Source organism: Sorex araneus, chromosome X (assembly GCF_027595985.1).
Source record: "Sorex araneus isolate mSorAra2 chromosome X, mSorAra2.pri, whole genome shotgun sequence".
Lineage (NCBI taxonomy): Eukaryota > Metazoa > Chordata > Mammalia > Eulipotyphla > Soricidae > Sorex > Sorex araneus.
In genome coordinates, this window is record NC_073313.1 from 79,041,127 (window position 1) to 79,065,140 (window position 24,014).

General features: G+C 46.5%; 1 protein-coding gene across 1 annotated transcript; it reads left to right on the forward strand.

The window, feature by feature from the left end:
• The first annotated feature begins 2,057 nt into the window (after positions 1-2,057).
• Positions 2,058-24,014, forward strand: MAP7D3 (MAP7 domain containing 3). The gene is made up of 17 exons (XM_055122240.1): positions 2,058-2,140; positions 4,991-5,089; positions 5,179-5,262; positions 6,352-6,515; positions 7,861-7,984; positions 9,259-9,351; positions 11,325-12,079; positions 13,068-13,168; positions 13,348-13,511; positions 13,834-14,017; positions 14,187-14,334; positions 16,364-16,468; positions 17,276-17,329; positions 19,995-20,103; positions 20,998-21,193; positions 21,996-22,246; positions 22,987-24,014. Exons 1-17 carry the CDS (start codon positions 2,086-2,088, stop codon positions 22,992-22,994), a joined length of 2,694 nt encoding a protein of 897 aa, XP_054978215.1. The 5' UTR covers positions 2,058-2,085; the 3' UTR covers positions 22,995-24,014.

A 24,014-nucleotide genomic window follows, 5' to 3' on the forward strand; every position in this document is an offset into this window, starting at 1 on the left:
CTGAACCGTTTGCCCTACTCCTTGGATCTGGTAGTTCAGGATGGCAAGGAGAAGACACCTCAGGGTCATGCAACTGAAAAACGCTTAGCACAAGACTCTGTGGTTGGTTGGTGGCAGTTCAAACTGATTAGACTTGGAAAGCTCGCTGGGGGGGTGATGACTTGTAAATTTCATTTTGTAAACTTCATCTTTTAATAGAAAAAAATGTGACAATTCCTAGACCTGTAACGACTGTGGTTTCTGAATATTTTTTTTCCTGCTGGTGTCAGGTTTAAGGGAAAAAAGTAGTCAAGTAGGAAAAAGAAGCGAGCAGGATTCCAGTTCTTTTTCGCTCACTGGGGAACATGGGCTTTCCAAATACAGGAGAAGCAGAGGGGAGCGCCTCGGTTCTTTCCAGCTGAGTCTGGGTTGACTCCAGGGTAGACTCTTTCCCCAACTTGGCAGCCTCCAGTTCCAATGCTTTTTCTGAGAATCTGCACAGACAGTCTCACTTGGGAGGCTTCTTGGAGCCCAGAGGACACGTGTAAGGGAGGGGGTGCTGGGGTTGAGGTCTAACCATCAACTTACAGTCAACAGAGGACGGAGATCTTTTTCCAACAGGGATCCCATAAGGCACAGAGTAGGTGGTCTGCAAACGAGCGCGAAACTCCCCAGCAATTTGAGATTTTGAAGGCAAGATGAGAATTAGCTACAGCCATGTGTGCACTTTGGATCTTGCACTCAACTTTGGAACACTGATTAGATATTGTATCATCTTATTTGTCCTGTGCAGGAGAATTTCCAAGCGAGTGAGTGTCCTCATTTTCAAAGTAAGATAGTTTTCATTAAAATCCAGATTTCCTATGTGTTCCTTTTTAAAAAGGAGAGAGGAAAACACTTCCCTTTACACTATTGAGGGCTGACCTGAAGGATTGTTTGCAGTGCTTGGGATGGGATATAATAGCTTTGGGACTTGAGTCCCAGAAACAAGGCCGCTTCTTCCACAAAGGCTTATCTGATGGCCCCACAGGCGATGATTTCCATCCCTCCGAGCTCCCGGATCCCAGGGTAGTTCTTTGCATATGCAGCCCTCATTGCTCTTTGCATATGCAGTCTGCATCTGTTTATTCCAGTGCCTCTTTGTTGTCCCGGTACTCTCCCCTAGGCAGGAATTAAGGTCTTTAAAGGCTTGAAATGCATACAAAATGCTGAAAAGATTATTGAGGGTGCCTTCCCGTAAGTTTCTCCACGTCAATGTTTAATTCTTAAACTGATAGGGGTTTGCAAGTGATGTGAAGTCAAACTGCCTAGATTTGAAAATAGTTCACTCTGGAAATTTTGTGCATTTTCAAACCGACAGAAGGGCTCAAAGACTAAAATGCAACGATCTAGACACGCGAGTGATGTGTGTGATTCTTTGATTTTCTGATCGTGTCTCCCTCCCACCCTTCACCGCCACTTGATCTTAAGTTTCAGGCATTCTGGTGTTCACTGCTCACTTCTCCCGCATTTCCTAAGACAGCTCTCCTCCTCAAAGCGAGAATTCTGACCTTTGAATACAGTCACTATCTATGACACAGTTCATGTTCGATATTTCTCAACTGTGTCAAGAATGAATTCCCTTTCTAACTATTTTTTGAAGATCCTGATTCTGATCAGAGATCCCGGATGATGGGTTTCGAGGATATAAGTAAAGCAGAACTTGTGGGTGGACTAGCCAGCACCTGAGTAACCATCCCTGTCACTATGACCCACAGGGTGCCATCGGATTCGGTCTCTTCGCAGAGGAACTCCGTCTAGACCGTGACTGATGGAACGGAGGGTCGTTAGTTCCTGCAATTGCTGACACTAACTAAAGTGACGACGCCAGGTGGAGGGAGGTGGGGGGCGCGTAGGGGGTCACTTGTCGCCCCAAGGCAGGAGTTCATTGCTGCCCCTGCGGCTGAACTTGCGAGCTTGGCGCGAGACCCGGTGGCTCCGCGGCCCCGCCCCTTCCCGCCCCCGGGCGGGGAGCCGCGCGGCCAAAGCCAGCGCCGAGGTCGCGCCGGAGCCTGCGCACTGGTGCCCCGGAGCTCGCAACGGCCAGTGCCTCGGCGTCTCGGAAAGATGGCGGACCGTGCCGGCGGCGGCACATCCCTGCGAGGGATGCGCGAGCGGATGGGTGAGCGGAAAGGCGGCTCCCGGGAGCCTTCGGGCCCGGGCCCGCTCGCCACGTGGCTTTCTCGCGGCCCTGGGCGGCGTCTGGAAACTTCGCGGCCGGCGCCCCGAAAACTTTTCCCTGAAGTCGCGCCGCGCGATCCGGGTTGGGAACCGCTAGCGACTGGACCGCGCGCGGCGGCGGCGGCGGGGGGGGGTGGTGGTGTGTGGGGGGGGAAGGGCCTCGACGGTCAGGGCGAGTCGGTTGGCCAGCGCCGCCGGGGGGCCGAGGGGAGTCAATGGCCCCACTGTCGCGCCCGGAGGGGCGGGGCGCCGGGGAAGTAACGGGCTCCGTGGAGGCGGGGGTGGGGCGGCGACACGGCACCCCTGAACCCGGCCAGACCGTTCAGGGGCCCGTTTGCCTTCGGGGGATGGAGAGCGGGGAAAACGGTTGGCACGCGCCCCCGGACGCCCCCCACCCAGAGTGGAAAGTCCGCCCGCAGCCCGTGGGCGCCCGCTCGCCCTTTTCATCCTTTCCCAGGCGCGGTCCTGCGGGTCACCGGCCGCGCCCCGCTGAGGGGCATCGGCGACGGCCGAGGGAGCCGGGCGGAGGGGGGCGGGCCGTCGGTCGCCAAGTTGGGACGAAACTCGTTCCTGGAGTTTCTGCGGCTCTTCGGCAACACGTGCCGAGCCGCGGCGCAGCTTGCGGCCCCCGGAGCGAGCCGCACGGGGATCAGCCCCGAAGGATGCTTGCTCCTCAACTGCTCTCCGCGCCCCCAACGGTTTTTCTCCCCGAAAATCGTTTGCTAACGTTTGGCGGCGGCGCTGTGGCTTTTACTCCCGGAGACGGTTCCACCTCTTGAGCCCGTTTTCCGGCTCCGTTTCCTTGGAGGAAACGATCTTTGGGTTTTTCTTAAAATCCCGAGGGGGTTTTGATAGGCAGTTACAAGCTGATGTAGAGGGGCGGTGATTGTTAAGTTTTTTATAAACAATATAAAACACATGAAAACAACTCCTTAAAGAATGCGTGATAGGAGCAACAAGAACATTTTTCTTTTCGTGGAAAGGAAATTTGCCCTCTGTCCCCACCCTATTAAGGTTCACCTTAGACACCTTAGTTTTGACAAAAATTCAGATTGTTCCCATCGGTTTATTTTAATGATTTAAAGGAACTGCCATGCTCGATAACTTAATCTTTTTTTAAAAAAATGTAGATTGACTGGTGGGAATAGTCTGAAAACCTTGGATGGGACAATTACCTTGAAGTCACAGTGTATCAAAGCAGAAACAGTGCTTTCCAAAAAAAAGACTTCACCAAGAACCCTAATTGACACTCTTTCATAGAATTGGAAACATCGTATGCTGGGTTTGCACCAGCTTTGAGTGAAAGTGCTATGGAGAGAGGGAAGGGGAGGGAGAATGGAGTCCAAAATGTGCTGTTTTTTAATTTCATCAGCTGGGAAGTCTGCTGAAAGAGGTGAAACACCTTGAACAGTGCATTTGTAACATACACAGCTCTAAATAACGGGAGCTTAACTAAAATTTTCATTGTCTTAAAGGTCTAGAGATGGACTGGGTTTAAGACTTTGAAGTCTGTCTTTGCCTTCTGGTTTTTGGCGATTGCTTTAGGCAAAGACTCCAGGAATCTGCCTTATTTTGTCATTTCTTTGCTTTCCTATTCTAAACTTAATACCTCCTCAATACATAAGAAAGGGTCCTCAGGAAGAGAGATCATGCCATGGGGTTGGGTACCTACAGATTTGATGTGGAATTGAGAGATTGAAAGAGATAGAAGTGTTTATAGACTTAAGATTTTTTTCCTGGAAACAAATTCAGAGGATAATTGTGGTCCACAGAATTGTTTGCAGTTGGATGCTGAGAAGAGTCTAGTTGGGTTATGGGTTACCTGAGTTAGTAGGCCTCTCAAGTTAAAAAAAATCCTTTTTCCCTTTGAAAAGGTGATCACCATGGCAACCCTGGTGATGTTGCTCTCCAAGTTACTCTCTAAAATGGCTCCTATGTATCTTGGTAACAGCTGTTTGCTCCAACCCCTGTTTACTGTAGAAATACCATCATAGTATCCCCTGAAATATTCCACCTTCCCATCTTCGATAACTCACATAATCTGTCCTATTGGGATTTTAGCTTGTTTTACTGCCTGTTAAATTGCGCCCCCCAATATTGTATTTTTTTATTTTATGTATCACATTTCTGCCTGTTCTCACAGACTTGCGGGCATGTATGTTGTGTAAACCACTCCTGTTTGCTTAAGAATGGTGCCATCTCACTAGAAATTCCTTTATACACCTCCACTGTGAATCAGAATAATCTTTAAACAAAGGCTTAATGGAGGGGCTGGAGTGATAGCACAGCGGGTAGGGTAGGGCGTTTGTCTTGCCTTTTGCTTTTTGGGTCACACCTGGCTATGCACAGGGGTTACTCCTGACTCTGCACTCAAGAATCACTCCTGGCGGTGGTCAGGGGACCATATGGGATGCTGCGGGGTCGGGTCGGCTGCGTGCAAGGCAAACACCCTACCTGCTGTGCTACCGCTCCAGCCCCAGGATGATATCTTTGATTCCACACTCACATCCATTACAGAAGCTTAACTTTTCTAGATTTGGGGAAATGTTTCCTGATTCCTTGCCTGCTCGGAAAAACTTCTTGAAAGTCATTAATCATTCAGTAGCTTCTACGCATCCACAAGCCTGTGCCTATGCTACCACTGACTGACTGCATTGCTGCCCGAGCATGATAGCTGCTTAGTCCTTGTCGGCACCCCATATGCATTCTTTCTGGTGCTGCCCACTATTAGCAGGGTTCTAGTGGGCTGTGGTTTCTACTCCGATCTAATCAGGTCTCTTTCCTCTTCTAGTTGCTGCGGCTCAGGCCATTGCAGCAGAGCGTCGGAGTCAAAGTGGCCTTCAACATCAGTCCACCACGGCCACCAGTATGAAGTCGACATTTAAACCAAGTAGGAGTCCTTGGGCTGCATTGCTCCATGACCGAGTATCATAGCTTTACATTTGGATTCCTAATACAAAGGTTTTTTTTTCCCTTCAGTATTAGATGGATCTGTCCTCAAAAACGATGAAAAACAGAGACTTGCGAAAGAGCGTAGAGAAGAGAAAAGAAGACGAGATGACGGTATATTATTTTAGACCTTTCTTTAAAGAACTTTTAATACCGGAATTTTATGTTAGATATGTCCCAAAGTGTTTTTTTTTTCTTTTTGGGTTACACCCGGCGATGCATAGGGGTTACTCCTGGCTCTGCACTCAGGATTTATTCCAGGCAGTGCTGGGAAACCATATGAGATGCTGGGAATCATACCCGGGTCGCCTGCTTGCAAGGCGAATGCCCTACCTATTGTTCAGCCCCCAAAGGTGTTTTGCATCATCTGTTTATTTGATTGATTGCACAAGGCTTAAGGGTAATTTTTGTATTTCTGTGCAAAATGAGTGATCACACATGCATCATTTCTTAGCTAGATCTTTTTCCTTAGAGTCTTCTGAATCGACTGAAAAAACAAGTTGCTCAGCTTCATTCAAATGGAGAGTTGATTTTCTTTGTTTGGGCCAAGGACCTGTTTCTTCCTGTGGCTCTTTGTGAGAGGGTTTTACAATTGCATCCCTGTGGTCTAGGCTTTAGGGGTGGGGGTGGGGGTGGGGCTTCAGTGGGGGAGCATCAGTGCCCATCTCCCCCCCACTGCAAGCCTCCTCACTGGACTCAATTCCTGCTTAGCAAGCTGACAATGGGTAAAGAGGGGAATATGAAGAGGCCCTTGGATTAGGTTATTTTTTTATTTTTTTGCTTTTTGGGTCACACCTGGCGATGCACAGGGGTTACTCCTGGCTCTGCACTCAGGAATTACTCCTGACGGTGCTCAGGGGACCATATGGGATGCTGGGAATCGAACCCGGGTCAGCCGTGTGCAAGGCAAACGCCCTACACGCTGTGCTATCGCTCCAGCCCCTACCATGGGCTATTATTTTTTTTTTTGCTTTTTGGGTCACACCTGGCGATGCACAGGGGTTATTCCTGGCTCTGCACTCAGGAATTACCCCTGGCGGTGCTCAGGGGACCATATGGGATGCTGGGAATCAAACCCAGGTCGGTCCCATGCAAGGCAAAAACTCTACCCGCTGTGCTATTGCTCCAGCCCCCTACCATGGGTTATTTTGAAATAACATTTGAACTATTATTTCTTGCCTTGTACACTTTGGACTATTTCAGCTAATAAAGAAATACAGCTTCTGGAGAAGGAGAGAAAGGCAAAAATCTACTATGAAAAGCAAGTAGAGGAGAAACAGCGGAAACTGAAGGAGCAGAAAGAGAAAGATGAACAAAGAAGGATGTCTGTTGAGGAGAAGAGGAAGCAGAAGCTCGAAGAAGACCAAGTAACATTTTTTTTCTTTTTGGGTCTCACCCGGCGATGCACAGGGGTGACTCCTGGCTCATACACTCAGGAATCATTCCTGGCGGTGCTAAGGGGACCATATGGGATTCTGGGAACTAAGTAACATTCTTATAGCATTTTTATAGACTTGCCTTGCTGTCTCCATGGCCTCGGCTCTTTTTTTTTTCTTTTTGGGTCACACCTGGCGATGCACAGGGGTTACTCCTGGCTCATACACTCAGGAATCACTCCTGGCGGTGCTCAGGGGACCATATGGGATGCTGGGAATCGAACCCAGGCCGGCCGTGCGCAAGGCAAACACCCTCCCTGCTGTGCTATCACTGCAGCCCCCTCGGCTCTTTTTTTTTTCTTTTTGGGTCACACCAGGCGGTGCACAAGGGTTACTCCTGGCTCTGCACTCAGGAATTGCTCCTGGTGGTGCTCAGGGCACCATATGGGATGCTGGGGATCAAACTCAGTCCTTCAGTGTGCTAGGCAACGCCCTACCCGCTGTGCTATCGCTCCAGCCCCAGGCTCCCTTCTTCTTGACCTGGGAAGTGAATAAAGGCCCTTACCCTGTTCTGGTCAGATCCCGAAAACTTAGCTCCTATGGAATTTCCTAAAACTGGGAAGAGTGCTCTGTCCCCCTCGGTATGGTACACGGAGTACCTGTGACCTTAAGCTTGTGCTGACTGTTCTGTCCCATTGCCTGCTTCTTCCATGTGCTGCCATGCCCTCTCTCTCTCAGGCATCCATATAGTTTTTAGTATGTGGGGGTAGAAGGAGGGAGAGTAAGTGCAGAGCCACTGTGTATTTGGAAATAGGATAGGATTAGGGTGAAAATGTTTTTAGTTTTTGCTACACTTTTTTTGGATTTCTAGGTGCTTTCCAACAACCTTTGGTTAGGACCATTTAAATTTTAAAATGCCACCATATGGTAAATGTTAAGAATTGCGATGATATGAATAACTCCATTTCTCCTGCTAGACTTCTGTGTGGACAGAGGTCAGAAACCATGGTTGTACTCAGGAGAATAAAAATCCTGGCTGTTAAAAGTTGCCATTCTAGCAGAGGGCTGAGAAGTTTTCACAGGTGGCATTCCCATTTGTGTAGTTGTGATCCGCATCCATTATCCAAGTTGTCTTTTTTTCAAAAGGCATTTTCATTGATTGAGATTTTGTGGTTTTACACAGTTTGTTTTGAGTTATCAAAGATTTTAAAACTTCCATAGTTAACGACCAGAATTTCAGATCTTACTCGTGATCCTGTAAAAGTAGGAACTTCACGCCTTGTGTTAGTGAAATGGAATGAACATGTAAATATTTCCTGGCGTTTCTTTTGAATAGGAGCGATACAAAGCTGTCCTCTCTCGCATTGTTGACCGCAGTAACAGCCGCGTGGACTCCAAGAAAAGATGGTCTTGGGAAGGCCCTATAGCTGAAGGGAAACCCGCTGCTGACACCAAAGATGGTAACTGAGGCAGCCTTAAGTTGCTGATTTGATATTGGCTCTTAGTGTAAGAGGTTGCAGGTCCACCTGAGATTTTGAGCTTTCTGCCCTAAGTGCTACCTTTGCTTTGGTCTTCATAATACCTTTATACTGAGTTGCCAAAGGGACCGGTGAAATTCACCTCTCAACCATTTTGGCCCTCCAGAGCCACATCCAACAACATCCCCGGCCTCATTGTACCACTTCTTTAGATTGGGGAGCACTGCCACATTGTTTTTCAGTAGGTGGTGATAGTTATTACTCTTTTTGTGTGTGTGGTGCTGGCTCTCTAAATTAACTTATAGCAGTGGTTGGGTATGGTTGGAAAATATTTCCCTATCATCTTCCTTCATCCCTTCCTACTTTTTACAATGCCAGAGACCATATGGGATGCTGGGCTATTATGATGATAATTAAACCCAGGTTGGCTGCATGCTAGGCAACCAGTGCCCTACCTGCTGTACTATCTCCAGCTTCCAAAACATTTCCCTTTTAATTTAAATAGTATAATTTTAACAGGATGGAATGATTTCTAGTTGGCAGTGCCTCACCTATTCGAGGCATATGCTGTAAATGTGAGGCACATTCTTAGCCAGACATAAGTAATCATTACCATCCTAATATAATATGTGAAAAAGAAGAGATGGGTGATGACTTTTAAAGTGGTAGTCCATTAAATTTCACTGAAGGAGCAATTTCAAGTAATGTTTTAAATCATTTCTCTACTAGTTTTTAGTACAGGGAAGTATGTGTGGAAGATACTTTGTGAAATAAATTAAAGGTACAGTATTTTGCCCATTCTGAAATGATGAATACTGTGGTGAATGATTAATGATCCCAGGGAAAATAAAAATCAATACTATGAATTACTTTCATGAAATCTCTTTAAATTGGAATGAAAATTGTGTAATTCAGAGAGATCCACATCTCAAACTCAAATGAAGCCTGTAATCTGCCCTGTAATAATTATAATTAATTCTCTTTTTTTTTTGCTCTTTTGGGTCACATCCGGCGATGCACAGGGGTCACTCCTGGCTCATGCACTCAGGAATCACCCCTGGCAGTGCTCAGGGGACCATATGGGATGCTGGGATTTGAACCCGGGTTGGCCGAGTGCAAGGCAAACGCCCTACCCGCTGTGCGATAGCCCCTATAATTAATTCTTACTTACAAATGAGAGTAAAGAAGACGTTTTTAATCTGAAAAGGTAGCTTACTCTTGAACTTTCTAAAAAATAACTTTCCCTTGATCTCCAGGAAAAATGGGTAAGAGGAGTTCATCATTAAATAGAAAATGCACGGATACTCAACAGCATTCTGATAAAAATCAACCTGCTGGAAGACCGCCTGGTTAGTTATTTTTAATTTCTTGCGTTTTGTTTGCTGCTGTTTCTGTTTACATATCCAACAGTGCTTGGGCATTCCTGGATCAGTGCTCAGGATGAAAAGATTAACTTAGGACAAGGATTTGTCTTTTGGGACTTCAGGCAGTGAACTTGATCTTGTCGGTGGCATAACCATACCCAACATGGGTTGTTTTCTTTTTCCTTTTTGGTCATGCACAAATGTTTACACATGAGCTCTCTGGAACATGTATGGTTCTACTAAATTCTTTCCTGGGGTTATTGTGGTGTGCTGTATCCTTTTATTAAGATACTTCTCCTTAAAAATGTAGTCTGATCAGGTAGCAAGTCATGTTCAATCCTATTGCGTCACCCTCAGAGCCACTACTTTTGCAGTGTGGTTTAGACCTTAAATTGAATCCTTTTTTGTTCTTATTATTTAGGAAAGGGTAATCTTTTCAATCATCTGAGAATCCCAAGGAAGTCAGTGATGATAACAAGGAGCAAAAGCTCAGCTTCACTTCCTAACGCCAGAAAGAATTTAGGTAAAAGGGTAGAAAGCCTAAGATTTGTGGTTACCTGTACTTGTGGGTTTTAATTATGGTGAAGCATAAACATAGTTTGAATTAGCAGTTTCCTAAGATCTGTAAATGTCAGTAATGTTAAAAAGGACTGGATTTGAAATCCAGTTTCAAGTGAGAGTTCTTACCCCACACTTGGGGTTATTTGGAACTGATGTTGAAAGTACCAGCTGAATGAGCATGTTCTGTAAATCATCATAAGGTATCTTCCATCCATGGAGAGAGCACATTGAACCATTTGTGGCCAAGTAGGTTTTCATTGTATGAGTCAATACCCGGGTCTTAGTGTGAGGTCATGATGTATCTTTAGTATGTAAGTTCCTAAAGAGTACCATCTTGGTGTTTTTTAAATGCACTAGGGCAGTTTCCAGTTTTCAACGTCCCATTTCATAGTCTGGTGCCATTTCACATCTACAGAAAGGTTGAAAACCACTGCACTTACTTGAAGGCATTTTGCTTCTTGTAGATTCCAATGAATTTTCCAATCCTTCCAAATTGTCTTTCTAATTGCATCCTCGTGCTCATCTTACGGAAGGTCTTGCTTTAGTGTTTTCTATAGTCTGATTTATCAAGTAAGTATTGTTACCAGCTAACAGCAATTTCACCAAACTAATACGTAAATTTCAAAATGCTGAATAAATATCTGGGCTTACAAGTTTGTCTTCCTCTTGTCTTCCTCTGTTTGGTAGAGTTAAATGTAGAATTATTATTTATAAACTAATATTTTAGTCGCTTTATAAATTTTTCTAAGAGCATAAAAATGACTAGTCAAAAAAAGTATATCTTCAGGGTTACCTGTATTTTCTCATTTATTTGGTAGTGTTCCACATGCTTGTGGTTATTATAAGTCCTCAATGTGCAAAAGCACTAATGTATTTTGTTGAAACTGAAAGGGACTTGGAGATTCTGTGTATTCTGATTTAGATCTTACTTTTTTTTATATGGGTGAATACATTTTTTAAGGATTCTAGTCCAAAGTAGTTACAGATAGTGTTTTTATCTCCTCATGCTAACACTCTGCATCCACCCTCTCCTTCCTAGTGAAGATACTTCTTAAGAAGTATCGATGGTCTTATAATTTTCTGTGCAAATCATTCTGAACTATAGCGTGATTAAAATAGAAACTTTTTGCTAGCTTCATTTCAGAGAAGTATCTTACTCTCCTCTCTCGTGAACTGTTGCTTTGATAGTGTCTCTGTTGTTGGGAAGTACCAACTTTGCAAAGCTTCTGTTTTGGGATTGTAATCCAGTTCACTAAAGGCTCGTATAATGTGTATAATCTTTAGAATTTCTTCATAAGCAGTCTCCTTTGTCTCTCCGTGACCTTATACTGTTGAGTGATGTGTTTCTGACAACCATTGATTGTTTACTTACTTTCTTGTCTTCAATTTATGTACAGGCACTCATGCCTTAGTTCCGTGTATGGCACGGTCTAATCGTAGTCGAAGTAGTCATGAGCTACAGTCTGTGATCGTCATTCCCTCTATGCCTGAGCCCGGAACATCCAACCTAAGTGACCAAACAGCAATTAGCAAGAGTACCAACGTACTCCATAATAAAACTGGCAGAAAAGCTCCCCGCAAATCCCGAGCACAAGAACCTGCCAAAGGTCGCCTTCCTCCGACCTTCAAGGTCTCTGCATCTCTGCGTATGGAAGTAGCATCCCCGAGTCAGGAAGTAACTTCAAAGGTAGTAACATCAAAGATGAGTCGCGCATCGCTTCCTGCTATCGAACTAGGAGAATGCTTCAACCCAGATGGCCGTCTGACATCATCCGCTGACAAGGCAGTTTGCGAGACCAACTTGGCAGCCTGTGTTGGGGTCAGTTCGGAGTCATCGCCAGGTGATAGCCTGGACCCCTCGACTGAAGTAAGTACAGAATCCTCTGAGGCACAGAGTGTGAATCCGTCACCAGAGGTGAGCATTGACTCATCAGGAGAGGTGAGTCTAGGTACCTCCTCTCCTGAAGTAAGTGTGGAGGTATCACCGGAGGCAAGTCTGGTAGAAATCCCATTGGATGTGAAGGTGGAGGTCCTTCCAGAACATCCTGTGGAATTGCCCCATGTGCAGTTTGCGGATCAAACGAACCAGCTAAATGAATCAGCTACTGATGAAATCGCCAGGCCGTCTTCTGATATGAAGAACACTCGACAGGTTTGTCCAAGTATCTTTAAATTCTAAGCTTGCTTTGATTTTTTTTTTGGCCTTTTCTGTCACACCAGGTGGTGCTCAGGAATTTCTTCTGGCAGTGCTCGAGGGACTATATGAGATGCTGGGTGTCAAACCCAAGTTGGCCGCGTGTGAGGCAAACTCGCTACCCACTGTATAATTGCTCTAGCGCCCAAATTCTGTTTTCTTCTAATATGATGTGCCTGTGGGTGGATATGTTGGTTAGGATTCATAACATAAGCAGCTTATTATAGTATTCTCTGATAAAATTCATGAAATGGCATCCTTAACTTCAGTCATTTAAAATTTTCAGCTCTGGGAGCCGGAGAGCTAATACAGCAGGTCATGCCCTTCATGTGGCTGACCCGGGTTCAGTCCCCGGTTATCCCATATGGTTCCCTGAGCATGACCATGAGTGATTCCTGAGTGTAGCACCAGGAGTGATTCCTGAACACTACCAAATGTCGCCCAAAACCCAAAGAAAGTAAAAAATAAATAAAATTCTCTCCTATTGGGGCTAGGGAAATAGTACAGCTTGTAAGGTGCTTGCCTGGCCAACATCTGACCCAAGTTAAATCCCATGTGACTGCTGAGCATTGCTGGGTGTGGCCCAAAATCCAAATAAATAAGCTGCTCTGCTATGGTAATTTGTATGGACTGTATTTACAAGCTTTGAAATATTACAGATCCTTAATTTGGGTATAGAACTAGAATAAGATTTTTAAATGAAAAATTTCTTTCAAATTATTTTTTTTAAATAATGAACTTAAAGAATAAGCACCTAATTCTGATGCATGAGAGGTAAACTGGGAGTTCAGGTAGCTGTGTTTCATTTCATTTTATTCAAAGTATCTTTCTGTATTTTATTCAAAATAACTTTCTTTTGAAAGCAAACCCAGCTACAGGAAGAAGCAAATCCAGCAACAGGATGGTAAGTACTTGTAATCTTAACTGATTGCATTGCTGTGTTTAGAAAACAGAAATGAGCGCCAGTCATCTTGTCAAAAAGCTTCTAACATCGAACAACCCGTGCTATGCATCACCATCCCTCGCTGTAGGTGGTTCTCGTATCAGGTTAGTGTCGCATCCTACGTGAAAGAATGTAGCATTCAGGGTAATGTTAATATCAAGGAATTTTTTCAGTTGATTTTATCTTAAAACTCTTAAGAGTTGATAACCTACTTTATACACCAAATTTTTAATGAACACGCTTGTATCCCAGCACTGTATCAGACTTTTCCCATTTTTCCCAGCAAGCCGAAGTGTCCTCCTTCGCCTGTGATGTTCAAGTCACCTGCGCAGTATTCTTTGACTTACAAAGTAACACCTGTGCAGCAGATGCTGTATATACCAAACACCATAAATAGACATGAGAGGATGAGAGAAGTGACTCCTAAACCAAAGTCCGTGCCCCAAGGTAAGCCCCCAAGAAAGTCATTGGGAGTAGTCAACCTTGCTTTGGGGAGCAGCACCGTGTTTGCTTTACCTTTTATATGATCACCTGTTTACAGGTTTTGTTACTTATTTTTTGTTGGGGATGCTCACGGCTTACTCTTGGATCTGCGCTCAGGAATTGGGAGACCTTGAACCCAAGTCAGCCACATGCCCTAGCCACTGTACTATCACTCCAGTGCCCTGTACATATTTTCTCATGCTGGTTATTGTCAAGCACTTCTTTGTTGAGCTGAGAGGTGACAGGTAGCTTCCAAAACTAACTGTTTAAAATTATTTTAAACTAGACCCCGACCTTGGTAATAAAGCCACCCCAGGTGTCATTAATAAGGAAGAGGCTACTAAAATACTCTCTGAGAAACGCCGCCTCATTCGGGAACAGAGGGAGAAAGAGTTGCAAAAGGATGCGGTAGAAGATCATACTCAAAGCTTGGCTGTGGCCCCAGTTCTGAATTTACCATCGAGCTCAAGGTACTTGCTATCAGCTCTCCAGTAGTAACTGGATTGTGAATGAGAAACGATAGGGTGGTAGGGGATTGTAGTTTCTTCTAGGTAGTAACAGGAAATGCATTGTGTAAATGGGAGCTGCGTATGATCAAGACCAAGATAAATACTAAGCGTCATTTCATTCCTTCACTAGGAAAGAGGAAGACTTGGCGGTTCCCAGAGAGGATGGACCTTCTCAACCGCAAACATCTGATGAAGCTGACTTGCAGAAGAGCGCTGATGCTCCACAGAAGCAAGAGCTTGCTAAAGCCACAGGAAGCTCAGAGCCGGACAATCAAAAGGTTGTACTGCCATAGGTTTCCTGGTTCTCTAGCAACTTCAGAAATCTCAAGGGGACACTGACACCTTGAAGATAAAAATGTGGCATGTGGCAAGCAAACTTTTTTGTGTTTTATTTTTTGCATTCACAAAAGATGATGCGCCAATGCAGCGCCGTCTGTCGCTTTTACATTAGAGTCGAGCTAGGAGCCAACATGGTTGTTTTTCTCAGCCACCGTTGGCAAAATGCTAGAATGTTTTTCTAAGAGAACCAAACGCTGAACGTAAAAAATTATAGATAAGCAGTTTTAAATTTTTTTTTGCCTTTTGGGTCACACCTGGTGACACACAGGGGTTACTCCTGGCTCTGCACTCAGGAACCACCCCTGGCGGTGCTCAGGGGACCATGTGGGATACAGGGAATTGAACCCGGGTCGGCCGCATGCAAGGCAAATGCCCTACCCGCTGTGCTATCGCTCCAGCCCTAGCAGTTTTAAATTTTTTTAAATTTTTTGTTGAATCGCTGTGAGATATAGTTACAAAGCTTTCATGTTGGAGCTTCAGCCGTATAATGATGGAATACCCGTCCCTCCACCAGTGCACATTTTCCACCACCAATGTCCCTAGTATCCCCGCCCCCTATCCCAGCCCTCCCCCTGCCTCTATGGCAAACAATTTTCCCCCACCAACATCCCCAGTATTCCCCACCCCTAGCCCTCCCCCTGTCTCTATGGCAAACAATTTGGGGCATTATAGATTTTGCTGAGAAAACGTTATACAACTTCTGGGAGTATTGATTTCTATCAAACAATTACAGGAAATTGTAAAGAAGTTTATATTAAAGCTATGCCACACTTTCAGCTGTGAGACTATAGGAGGTTTGCTAGGTTAAGAAGTTAGGTTTGTTGTGATGTTGTTGTGGGTAGGCCATTGATTGCCTTGCACGCGGCCGACTCAGGTTCAGAATAATTCCTGAGTGCAGAGCCAGGAGAAACTCCTTAGCTTTGCCGGGTGTGACCCAAAAAGCCAAAAAAGAAAAAATAAGAATTAGGTTTTAGTGTGTCCGTATTAATAAGATTCCAGCTAGTGTGTCCATATTTAGATTCCAGCTTGGTTTCAGGAACTCCTAATTGCTTGCCCAGCCCTGTGTGATTCTTCCCAGTCCTCCTTCAGTGTATGTCTCACCCTTGTAAATCCCAATTGCCAGATGGATCTTCAGTTTGTGTGATCAGCCTGCCCCAATGTATCTTGCAGTTTCAGTGTATTGTTTACCCGGTTCCTCTTGTACATGGCATCACTGAATTCCTCAAAAAGACTCGTCTTGGTGCTTCTGAGATGGCTGGGGATGTGGCGCAGTGGTAGAGTACATGCCCTGTCCTATGGGAATGGATTGCTCTTAGGTGGTAGTGGTCTGGCGTCACTGTAACGGTAACCCAGAGGTCCTGGAGGGGACGGCTTACATTCTCTTTTTTGGGGGGGCTCACACCCAGCGATGCACAGGGGTTACTCCTGGCTCATGCACTCAGGAATTACTCCTGGCGGGGCTCGGGGGACCATATGGGATGCTGGGAATCGAACCCGGGTTGGCCGCGTGCAAGGCAAACACCCTACCCTCTGTGCTATTGCTCCAGCCCCACGGCTTACATTCTCAGTCCTCGAGATCAGTTTCTCTAGTTTCATCTAGTTGAGCTGATGCTCTGAAAGACTGCTATTTCTTGAACGCCGCACATCGTGACACAGTACCCTTGATCAAAAGTTTCCATTCTTTATCAAATGGATTTTTATTTGGAAGCATCATGGGCTACTGGTTTGTGTGTTTGGCCTAATACTGTTCTCCTGGGGCCCAGTGGTAACTGCTGCTTTACCCCATCAGTCTGTGCCAGGGTTCGAACTCTGCCATCCCCTATGCTCGGCATATGCTCTGCCATTTGTGCTCTCTCCCCGGCCTCAGTTCCATTTTTTTGTCCTGAAAAATGTTTCACTGTTAAAAGTTTGAACTCGTGTTCTCTTGGTATGTTGAGATTAAGTGGCCTTTTTATACGAATTTCCTAGAAAGGGGACGCCAAAACTAAAGCTCAGGAAGAGGCGGACAAACGCAAGAAGGAGCACGAAAGAATTATGTTACAAAATTTGAAGGAAAGATTAGAAAGAAAGAAGGTAGGTACTCTTATCTTTCCTCTCTCGCTGACTCTGTCTTAGGGGGGTCTGCGACTTGGTTTAAAACAAGATTCGGCCCATGGAGCAAAGCGTCGTTTGGGATGATTTCAGACATGTTGTCCACTGGTGGGGTTTCCCACTCTTCTCTCGTTATCTAAGGCCCCAGCTCCTATGTTAAAGAGTCTCCTCTCTGCGAGACCATCCTTCACCCTCGTGTCCAGCCGCAGTGGTGGTGGCTTGCTTGGTCAAGCAAGAGTCCAGGGGCACACAGCTGCTACAAGCAGTCACTTGTAATGGGCATAGGAGTGCCACCAGCCCTACCGAAAATTGGCGCTATTGAGTGAGAAGTTCCAGTCTGCCTCGGTGCTGGCTGTCGACCCAGGTCTCATTTTGTGTGGTTCACCTCTCTCCTGGTCCAGGCTGAGGTGATGCATGGCCTCTTGCAAGAACGTTAGCACATCTAGCTAACCTTCCTGTGTAGCCAAACCTCATAGCGCCAGTTACAGTCTGTGCCACTCCAGTTAATATCACAAACTCTAACTGGTACACAGTCCTATGTGCTTAGTCTCTGTAGTGGGTTTTCAACACTGCAAAAATGCAAGGGAGAAGCCAGATGCATGTTGAGGGAAGCTGTCAGTCCGCAAGGCTTCCTCTAGATGACAGGACTTGAACCCAGTTCAGATGGCTGGTGTCAGTGGCTGGGAGCAGTCACTTCTGGAAACTGCAAGTACATCAACTTCTGCAGGACCACTGTTTGGTTGAATCTGTTTTCACGGTTGAATTTTTATTTCTTTTCCTCGTATATAGAGGATCGAGGAGATAATGAAGCGGACAAGAAAGACAGACTGGATCCCATCAAAGGTAGCCCCACGCACTCTCACCATCTGCCAGCATTGCTTCCTCTTATTGCTGCCACTGCTCTAACCCAGGGGTGCAGTATAAATAGACCTTTCCATTCCCAATTATTAAGCTAAAAGGCTTGAGCATCTTTTCGTCTCTTCATTTCTCTTTCCTGTCTTGTCCTATATGAAATACTGCAGAGATTTCTTTACTCGAAACTCTAGGCTGCGGTACTTGTTTGCCATGCAGCTGACCCTAGTTCAATCACCAGCACATCTATATAGTCCTTCAGCTACTGCCAGGACTTACCCGTTAGCACAGAGCCAGGAGTAATTCTCGTGCACCGTCACCGCATGTGGCCCAAGCCCCTCTGTATGTACCCCAGCATAACAAAACAAAGCTCTGGGCTGATTGTCCATTCTCCTTTTCTTACAGGGCCTTCAGAGTTCTAGTTCTACTTTCTTTCCTTATTTTTTGCTTTTTTTGGGTCAAACCCAGCGATGCTCAGGGGTTACTCCTGGTAGTGCTCAGGGGACCATATGGGATGCTGGAAATCGAACCCGCGTCAGCCGTGTGCAAGGCAAACGCCCTACAAGCTTTGCTATCACTCCAGCCCCTCTAGTTCTACTTTTTTAGTTGGATACCTTCTAGTTTATGGCTTGTCTTCAAGACTATTATCCATTAGATTGAAGTTATTAACTTTCACACTATGAGATCTATCAATTTATATATACTTTTCTTTTTGGGTCACATCCGGCAATGCACAGGGGTTACTCCTGGCTTTGCACTCAGGAATTATTCCTGGCGGTGCTCAGAGGACCATATGAGATGCTGGGATTTGAACCCGGGTTGGCAGCATGAAAGACAAATGCCTTGTCTGCTGTACTACTATCACTCCAGCACCTCAGTAATTTTTTTAATGGCTAATGGAAATGGAGGGACTTCCCATAGGCCACCAGGCCATTTGGAGATCCACTGGTCTTTTTTAGTTTTGTTTTTGGGGCTCAGACCTGGCAGTGAACATAGGATCATATGGGATGCCGGGGATTGGACACAGGCTGGCTGTGTGCGAGGCAAAAACTACCTGCTGGAGATTCACTTTTGGTAAAGGTCTTTACCCATTTTGATATCAGGGCATTCTTTTGTTTTGTTTTGGCTCCACAGCTGGTGTTGGAGGCTATGCATTCCCTAAGCATTGTTTGGGATCAAACCTGGGGACTCCCGCATGTGAAATGTGTGCTATAGCTCCGAGTTGGTTCCCTCACCCATGGCCACTTAGCCTTCTTACTGATTTGTGCCTTATAAATTCTTTGGATATGTGTGTATGTATGTGTATATACCTATATATGTTTACTTCACATGCATGACTTCTCCACAAACAAGTTTTTTTTTTAATTTTCTTTTTGGTGTTCTTGGGCTCTAGCTTATTAGTGTTTGCTCACCCCAGTTTTACAGCTCCCTTGATCTTTATATAGCTCACACATATCAAAGAGCTTTTTTTTCTTTTTGGGTCACACCCAGCGATGCTCAGGAGTTACTCCTGGCTCATGCACTCAGGAATTACTCCTGGCGGTGCTCGGGACACACTATGGGATGCTGGGAATTGAACCCGGTTGGCCGTGTGCAAGGCAAATGCCCTACCCACTGTACTACCGCTCCAGCCCTCAGAGCTTTTCTTTATCTCTAGATTATGTGCCATTTGACCCTCTGCACAGATCGTTATGTTGTCTGTTTATAATTGCCCTGTTTTGGCCGTTGCACAGAGATTTCATGACTGAAAAGTGCTGGGAGTCACCATCTCAATGATCATCCAAAAGCTCCCCTTGGCCTGAGAGGTTTTCCTTGGCATAGCTAAGACTTGGGAGGGCTGGAACCACCTGCCAATGCAAAGCCATTTTCCCATGACCCTCACCCAGGGATGTGTCTTGTTCTTGAGTGTTTTTCTCTCAGTCTGAAATCTCACTTGTGCCTCCCATCGTGCCCCAGAGGGGTAGGTTTTGGTTTAGTTTTTGTGCCACATCCAGTGGCCCTCTGGGTTTACTCCTGGCTCTGTGCTCAGGCATCACTCCTGGGGCTTGGGACCATCTGGTGTACTGGAGATTGAAGCTGGGTCAGCTGCTTGCAAGGCAAGTGCCCTACCTGCTGTCCTATCTCTCAGGCCCCAAAGAGGCTAGGTGTGGGGTGGATCTGGGATGGCTCCCAGTGATGCGTGGGAGACCGTGTAACGCTGGGGATAGGACCCAAGCCTCCAGCATGCATTCCGCCCTCTGAGCCATCTCTTTGGCCCAGGTTAGATAGTTTTCAGTCTTCTAACTGAACTCCAACAGTGAAGTCTGTCACCTTTAAAATATCTAAGTCATGGGGGCTAGAGCAATAGCACAGCGGGTAGGGCGTTTGCCTTGCACGCGGCTGACCCGGATTCGATTCCCAGCATCCCATATGGTCCCCCGAGCCCCGCCAGGAGTAATTCCTGAGTGCATGAGCCAGGAGTAACCCCTGTGCATCGCCGGGTGTGACCCAAAAACCAAAAAACAAAAAAAAAATATCTAAGTCAGGGACTAGAGAGAGTACAGGAGTTAAGGTGTTTGCTGTATTTGCCACCGGCCCTGGTTCCATCCCCCAAATAGTAAATGTCACAGTCAGGACAACGGAATCGTCATGTCCTTGTGCTCCATTTCCATCCTAGGCTGCAGGAACTCTGAGCAAAGCTGAGGATGCCGATGATGAAGATGAAGCCGATGACGAGCAGGAGTCGGACAGTGAAACTGATTTGTCGGATGACAGAAATTCATCAGGTTTGCATGCTGAACTCATATAGTCACTTGAGTCCCAGGCCTGTCTTGAGGGGCTTCTCTGCTTCTGAGCTCTGTGGCATTGTGCCGACTGAGAGTTGCAGTTTGGGTATCTGAGAAGCATGCTATAGCGTGGGCCTGGGATTCCAGCATAATGCTGAGAGCCCCGCCTGGTACCTGGGAAGCTCATTTTGGTGGCTGGAACCTGTGGAACCCGGCAGGTTCCACAGACACTCTGGTGCAGAGGCCAGTGCGTCGCCGCTTGTGAGGCATTGCCCAGCCTTGTGGGCCTTCAGCCTGACTCCAGGTGGAATTCCATTTCCGCCTTGCGTGAGGACAGCAGGCTGTGGCATGAGGGGTGTGCCCTCGCAACTCTTCTGTGGCGTCCCTCTAGCCTCCCACTGGTAGTGGGGCGGGCAAGCTGTTCACACAGCAACCCGGCCCCTAGCCAGTGCGGAGCCCCAGTGATGCTGCTGCTCGCTGGCCGCAGGCCATGAAGATGGGTCCAGAGAGAGGGCTTAACACAGGAGGCCTGCCTTCGGTCCTCAGCAGTTTGATAGAGCTGGGAGTGGTCCCTGAGCACTGCTTAGATGTGCCCCCAAACCAAAAAAAAATATAATGTCATTTGGTCCCTATAGAGTAACATGGCAGAAAGGCACCCACTGGACCTGCTCATGCGTGCCAGCTTGCAGGAATAAGAAAGGTCGAGGCGACCCCTGACCTAAAGCCTTGAGGAAAGGTTGGGGTGTGGGAGGGAGACTGCAAAGCTAGGGGTGGGACTAGGGGGTATGGGCAGTGAGGGTTCAGCCCAGGCCTGGCTCCTAGGGTCTGGTCCATGCATGTACTGCTGGGCGCTTCCTGTCAAAATCCCATTTTATCTTCTTCTCCCCTCCCTAGCTTCACTTAGTAGTGAAGAGACATCTTTGAAACCCCCAATACGTTTGCGGAACGCCAAGAAATCCACCAAACTGATTTTCCTAGACCCCACATCTACTCAACTACGTCCAGGAACAAGAGTTTTTTTCGATTGTGGTGCGAAGTCTGCCCAGCCAATGAGCAGCAAAGGCGCAGGGGCAATGACAAAGGGGGCTAGGTGAGTCCGTCAGTGAGGCTGGCCCAGGACGCTGGCCAGGGGGTGGTGGACATTCTCACCAGGATGTGCGGAATTGCTGATAGCACTCTTGGTTTGCCCCAGACGTGGACAGAAACAAAACAATGCCCAGGGTATTTTGCTAGGGAAAGCTCATTTCCAGGCAAGCAGAATCCAAGCCTGGAGCGCTTCTTGGCCTTGTTTGCTAACACATTACAGGGCAGGGCCCGGAGTCACACACCTCAGTTATATTTCACTCCAAACAGGGCTTCCGTTGGCAGTGGTTGATAAGGCTCGTAATAGCAGGGGCGGGGACAGTAAGTGACCACTGGAACTTGTACACCTCAGTATCTGTTTCAGGTCTCATTGTCTCGGTTTTTAATGTCCCCACATTACTTAGGACATATTACTTATGTCAAAAGAGCAGGGACTGATTCTTGCCAAGAAACCTTAAGATGGTTGCTTGAGAAGACACTAACTGCAGGGTCCAAGGGTGGAAGAGCCTGCCAAGCAGTGCAGTGAAGGTGTGGAGAGGGAGCTGGAGGGATTCCACGTTAGCCGTCACTCCTCCCTGAACATTGGCCAGCAACAGGTTGAAGAGACGGGAGACTGTCACTTCCGCTAATTGAAGGGTCAAGTTCCTTCCTGGCTTCCTGTAAAAAGTCTCCTATGTCTTAAGTTCTTGGGTTTTTCCTGCCCAACAAGTGTCCGAGTCTCCCTCCAGGAAGGTCATTTAGGTCTTTTATCACACAGTCACTCTTGGTTTGGGAATAGTTAGGGTTCTAACCCTAACCTCTCTTTCTAGAACTTTGTCCAAAAGAGCCACCACCAGCAGATCAATCAAAGGCAAATCACTAGAAGCGAATAAAAGTCTGGACTCTCCAAAAAGCTTAGTCCCCCCGGAACAGGAGTGGTACTGTAGTACTGTCATTGATATGTCCAATGACACTGAAACCCTCATACGTCGTGCAGCCCATATCAAAAAATATCATCCTAGAGGGTCCTTGTCAGTTTGCCAAAATCTACCAAACGATGGCAAGAGCAGTCCTTCATCAGGTGAGTTATACCATCAGCTGCCCGGGGTTGGAAACACAGCCAACCTTTGAGGGCTGCCCTGGCCCCTGCAGAAAGGAGGGTAAAGACAGTGGTGGGATCTAGGATTGATGTCAACTATTGACATCGTCCATTAAGTTACTTGTAAGCAGGTCCGTGGTTTTCATTCCTTCCAACTATGTCCTGTGTTTCTTTCCTGCACATGGGTTGCTTCTTTCAAACCCCAGCTCCCTCAGATTGCTCTGGGCCGGACAGCGCACAGCTTCTAGCTTAAGGCAGCAGGCTAGTTGAAGGAACCTCAGATTAGCCTCTGGGCTGTGATGTTACCCCAACCTCCCAAAGACGTTTGAGTCTCTTTTTCTTGTGGTTATGGTTTGGGTTAAATTTGGTTTTGCTCCACACCTTGGTGGTGCTCAAGGGACGCTTCTGATGCATTGAGGCATCCACTCCTGGCGGGGCAAAGGGGGGGAGATATGGGGTTCCAGGGATTGAACCCACAATGGCCTCATAAAAGGTGAGCACCCTACCGTCTGTACTATCTCTCTGGCCCCCAAAGACCTTGGATTTTCTTCCCTTGAGAAGGTCTCTACTCGAGAGTCAACTTTGGCCCATTTGGAGTTGGGGGTGGGGTGCATGAGGAACCACCGATGTGATAGGTGCCCAGGCCTACCCAGCAGGCAGGCCGGGGCCTTGTGGTGTGAGGGCTTTTCTAAAGGGCTTTCCTTCATTTTTTTTCCACGCAGATAAGTAATGCTCACGATGCCCGGGTGCTGCCTCTAGGAGCGAGCAGCTTTCTACATTTAGCCACCTCTAGTTGAAATATGAAGATAGCATAGCCGAAATAAAAGAAGGAACAGAAACCACCAACGACGCCGTTCTTCAAGTTAGGGTTTCAAGTAAATACAGGTGCCTTCACGTGCAATTTCTTCGTCTCAGTTCTTGGGTTTTCCGGCGCAACAGGTGTGAGTGCGTTCTGGAGACATTTTTATTAAAGTGGTCGTTTTTCTTGAGCTTCTAAAACAATCTGCGCCAAAGTAATACTTTCACTCCGAATGTACTAGAAACCTAAAGTGTTTAATAGTTCCATGGTAATTCACAGCCCGCACTCGATTGGGTAGGGAATTTAATGCAGGGATCCCAGATTGCCCACAAGGGGCAATTGGTCGACTCTTTCCAGCCAACTGTTACCAAAGGTTGCAAGATAGTTTACTGTTGTCTATGTGTTTAACTTTGCCATATTTGCACGAGCACTCAAATCCCCCAGAATGTGGAGAATCCCCTAACGTGTGACACGCCTTTGGAAACGCTCTGTGACATTTGTCAGTCGGCTCTATTTAGATGTTGTCAGTATTGACTGTGTTGTGCTCACCAGCCAGCCCTATCCCTGCCATGTTGGGCAATGCCAAACTCTTGGTGGTCTACAATGGACAAGACACACAGTGTTTCCAAAAATCACTCCATGGACTCCTGAGAAAATAATAACGTCAACTCAGGGCACTCTCTTCGTGCTGATGAGTTTGAGTCACATCATTTAAAACAGCCCCTTGTACCATTCTAATTCCCAGCATTTGTGAAAGTTAGCTTTTCAGAGAAGAATGTTTTTTGTTATAGGTTTGAGGGGGTTATGGGGGTCTTGGATATGCCAACTACCATATGTGGAAGGCAGAGACAATCACTGTTACAGATGGGTTTCTGATGTTTTTCTGCACAAGTGTCTCATGGAAACACTTATATAAGCTCCATATTGAATGTGTATGTTCTCTCAAATAAA